Source organism: Musca domestica, unplaced genomic scaffold (assembly GCF_030504385.1).
Source record: "Musca domestica strain aabys unplaced genomic scaffold, Musca_domestica.polishedcontigs.V.1.1 1, whole genome shotgun sequence".
Classification (NCBI taxonomy): domain Eukaryota; kingdom Metazoa; phylum Arthropoda; class Insecta; order Diptera; family Muscidae; genus Musca; species Musca domestica.
In genome coordinates this window covers 24,848,420-24,852,802 of record NW_026712114.1, presented here as the reverse complement: position 1 = coordinate 24,852,802, position 4,383 = coordinate 24,848,420, and the positions used below count along the sequence as shown (strand labels likewise).

The window sequence follows — 4,383 nt, the reverse complement described above, 5'->3', positions numbered from 1 at the left end:
TGAGTCGATTTATGCATGTCCGTCCGTCTGTCCGTCCGTCCGTCCGTCCGTCCGTCCGTCTGTCCGTCCGTCCGTCCGTCTGTCCATGTATTCTTGTGAACAAAATGCAGGTCGCATTTATTATCCGATTGAGATGAAATTTTCCAAACAATATTTTTTTGGCCCAAGGACGAACCCTATTGAAATTGGTGAGAATTGGATCAAATTTAGATATAGCTCCCATATATATCTTCATCCGATTTCGGGTTAAATATGCACGAAATAGCCACTATCAGTCCAAATTACCTGAATTTAGGCACACCCAACCGAGTTCGGCCTAGAAGCAAGTATATCAAATTTGGAGAAAATCGGTTCAGATATAGCTATAGCTCCCATATATATCTTTCATCCGATTTGATCTTTAAGTTCCTCACATTCCTACTATGCACTCCACAACCGTGATATTTGGTACCAGGTATTAGATGGAGCACAGAAATAGCTGTTTTAAATTTTATTGAAATCGGTTCAGATTTGGATATAGCTCCCATATATATCTTCATCCGATTTCGGGTTAATTGACCACCAAATGACCAATATCAGCCCAAATGGCCCGAATTTTGACACATGTGACCGAGATTAGCCTTAAAGCAAATACAACTAATTTGGAGAAAATCGGTTCAGAAACAGCTATAGCTCCCATATATATCTTCATCCGATTTCGGGTTAAATGTGCACCAAATGTCCACTATCAGTCCAAATTACCTGAATTTTGGCACACCCAACCGAGTTCGGCCTAGAAGCAAGTATATCAAATTTGGAGAAAATCGGTTCAGATATAGCTATAGCTCCCATATATATCTTTCATCCGATTTGGTGTTTAAGCCTCTCACATTCGTAATATGCACTCCACAAGAATGATATTTGGTACCAGATATAAGATGCAGCCCAGAAATAGATGTTTGTAATTTTATCGAAATCGGTTCAGATTTGGATATAGCTCCCATATATATCTTCATCCGATTTCGGGTTAATTGTGCACCAAATGGCCGATATAAGTCCAAATGGACTGAATTTTAGTACATCGGACCAAATTCAGCCTAGAAGCAGTTTTATCAAATTTAGTGAAAATCGGTTCAGATATAAATATAGCAACCATATATATGTTTCATCCGATTTAGAATTTTAGTCCCATACATTCGTAATATTCACTCCACAACCGTGATATTTGGTACCAGGTATTAGATGGAGCACAGGAATAGCTGTTTTAAATTTTATCGAAATCGGTTCAGATTTGGATATAGCTCTCATATATATCTTCATCCGATTTCGGGTTAAATGTGCACAAAATGGTCAATATCAGCCCAAATCACCAGTCTAGAAGAAGAAGAAGAATACGTAAAATTTGGAGAAACCCGGTTCAGAGATAGCTATAGTTCGTAAAATGCACGACAGAATTAGATAGATTTTGATTTTGTACCAAATATCTCATAGAGCTCTGAAATGCCCTGTATAAACCTTTTTACGAGAGCTCTACTAAATATGCATAGTGGTGTGGGGTATCATATAGTCGGCCCCGCCCGACTTTTGAGCTTTCCTTATTGGTTTTTGTTATATACTTTGGTGTGATTTGTTGAAGTGAAATCAATATTCTGCTATATTTATTAATGATAGTATTTAATACGAACATATTCGCATTATGCGAAATCCATTATTTTCCAAAGTAGCAAAGGAAATGATCCCATAATGTTCGAAGTTAGGATCAACATGAATAGTCCATACGCCTTATATGGGATTCGTGAGTTGTCTATTTTGTTTTCATTTGTGAGGTTACTACCAGAAAAAATAACCCCACATATCCTATTATCGCACTTTATTCAATCAACAGAACAGATATATTATTTGAATGTGAGGAAAATCTCGTAATGTGTTCTCAAAATAAGGGAAGGTACCGTAAGGTGTTGTCCCCACATGGTCTGGAGGTACCATTATATGGAAGCTCTACGAAAACGTTGAACATACATATTATATTCCGCCACAGGAGCTAAAACCCATTACGAACTACAAATACCAATTTTTGGACAAATCCATGGAAAAATTTGCCAAAAATCATTAAAATACCGAACATCGGGAGGTACCGTTATATAGCTTAGACCTGCATAGGCAACTTTTGCCGTAAGCCATAACAATATTCAACAGTGAAACTTGAAAAAAAATCCGTGAATAATGTTGCTAAAATCATCAAAATACCGAACATAGGGAGGTACAATTATAAGGGGGCTATACCAAAACGTGGATCTGCACCGACAATTTTCTGTCATAGGCTATAGTATCCACTACGAACTGCAAATACCAAATTTGAAACATTTCCGGTTAATAATGTCGCTGAAATCACCAAAATAGAGAAAATAGGGAGGTACCATTATATGGGGGCTATACCAAAACGTGGACCTACATGGCCCATTTTCAATGCCAAAAGTCCTACATTTTTATGAACCTACTTCACTTCGTCCGGAAGCTCGAGTGATTTCCACAGACGAATAGATGGGGGCTGTACGAAGACTTGGTAGGTCCACGTTTTGGTATAGCCCCCATAAAAGAGTACTTCCCGATATTCGATATTTTGATGATTTTAGCGACATTATTCACCGGAATTGTTTCAAATTTGGTATTTGAAGTTCGCAATGAATACTACAGCATAAGACAGAAAATTGTCTGTGCAGGTCCACGTCTTCGTATAACTCCCATATATATTCGGTATTTTCATGACTTTAGGTACATTACTCACCGAATCTTATTTTCTTAGTTTCGTATTTGATTATTGTAATGGCTTATGACAAAAGTTACCTATGCAGGTCCATGTCGTCGTGTTGACCGTAATGTAACAGCTACATTCGGTATTTGTAAGATTTTAACAGAATTTTTAACTGATTTTATTTTTTTTTTTTTGAGAATTGCCAATTCGTTCCAAATGGTGGAGGGCCGAACTTACAGCTTTTTTACTAGTTTTTTTTTTTTTTTTTTTTTTTTTTTTTTTGATCCTATTAAACATATAATAGTTCAGAACATAGTGTTGTAAGGTAAATCGTCCTTCGTTTCAGTTTGTTGCTACTGTCAACATTTATAACAAATTAACAAATTAAGAGCGTGGTTTAAACCAACACGCTCATGTATTCCATATTGTCAACATGTGTATCCCATGGAGCATTGCAGCGATGGAAAAATACGCATTTCTAATAAAAGCTATCAAGAAAACGATGTCAACAGCTTGTTCTTTGTTATCAGACAAAAATCACAAATCAGTAAAATAGAATCAAATGTTGAAAATTGAAAATCAATTAAAGAAAAAGAAGACAACATTTTAGTTATCTTTCATTGAAAATAGAAATATAAAAAAATAGGCGTGTCTTTGCTGCTATAAAAGGCCAATGTTTGTTTGCAAACGACCGTGTGAATCTCCTCTCAGAATTTTTATTCCCAACAATAACCATGAAATTCTGTAAGACAAACAACTTTTCAATTGTTTATAAATAACAAAGAAATAATGAAAAAAATTTATTTTTTTTACGTTTAGTAATCAGTTTGGCCTTATTTGCTTGCCTGACTGTTGTCGCCGTAAATGCCCTGGCCGGCCAATCGGCCTGTCGTGACCCCTCCGAAGTTGGCCAAACCTATCCCCATCATTGGGATCCCTCGAAATATTGGTTCTGTGAAAAGTTGAATGAAGTTGCCGTTGAAAAGGATTGCCCCAAGGATACCGCCTACATGCATTTGTTGAAGGCCTGCATTCCATGGGCCAACTGGGTGTGGAAGAAACCTGAAAATCCACCAACTGTAGCTTAAGGTTTTAAATGGATCATATTGAAGTTTTGTTATTGGAACGAATAAATAATCGATATGTAGTGAAATGGTAATATAATTTTGGTCTAATACTTGTTTATTATTCAGGGCGTGGACCAGTTTGGCACCAAACTTAGGAGTGATACAAATAACGCTATGAAAATTAACTTTTGTTAAAGACGACATACTTTCACACAGGACACAGACGCTTATTTTATTTTTTTCTCTTAAAATATTAATAATCCAAATGTGGAAGAGGTGCCTAATGATAAAGTTATCTCAGCACCTTTTTGGTACAAGTGTGGGTGAAAAAATTACAACTTTATAAAGTTGAAAAAAAATCGGATATCCGATCCGATCGACATGGCCCATTTATGAAATTAACCCGCCTACTGATAAAATACACACAAACGGGCATACAGACGAACATAGCTGAATCGATTTAGAATTGTACGCTGATCCAGAATATACAGGGTACAAAAAACTGCAACAAAGTTCAAAGCCATAATTTTTAGGTTTTTTTTTTTTTTTTTTAATTTTGCTTTGCGGTATTTTGGTTCATTCCCG

The 4,383-nt window shown here is 36.3% G+C and overlaps 1 protein-coding gene across 1 annotated transcript; it reads left to right on the top strand.

Annotated features, from left to right (window-relative positions):
* Nucleotides 1-3,355: 3,355 nt before the first annotated feature.
* On the top strand, nt 3,356-3,895 carry LOC101899750 (uncharacterized). Its single transcript, XM_005184718.4, has 2 exons — nt 3,356-3,475; nt 3,551-3,895. Exons 1-2 carry the CDS (start codon nt 3,466-3,468, stop codon nt 3,817-3,819), a joined length of 279 nt encoding a protein of 92 aa, XP_005184775.1. The 5' UTR covers nt 3,356-3,465; the 3' UTR covers nt 3,820-3,895.
* The last annotated feature ends 488 nt before the right edge of the window (nt 3,896-4,383 follow it).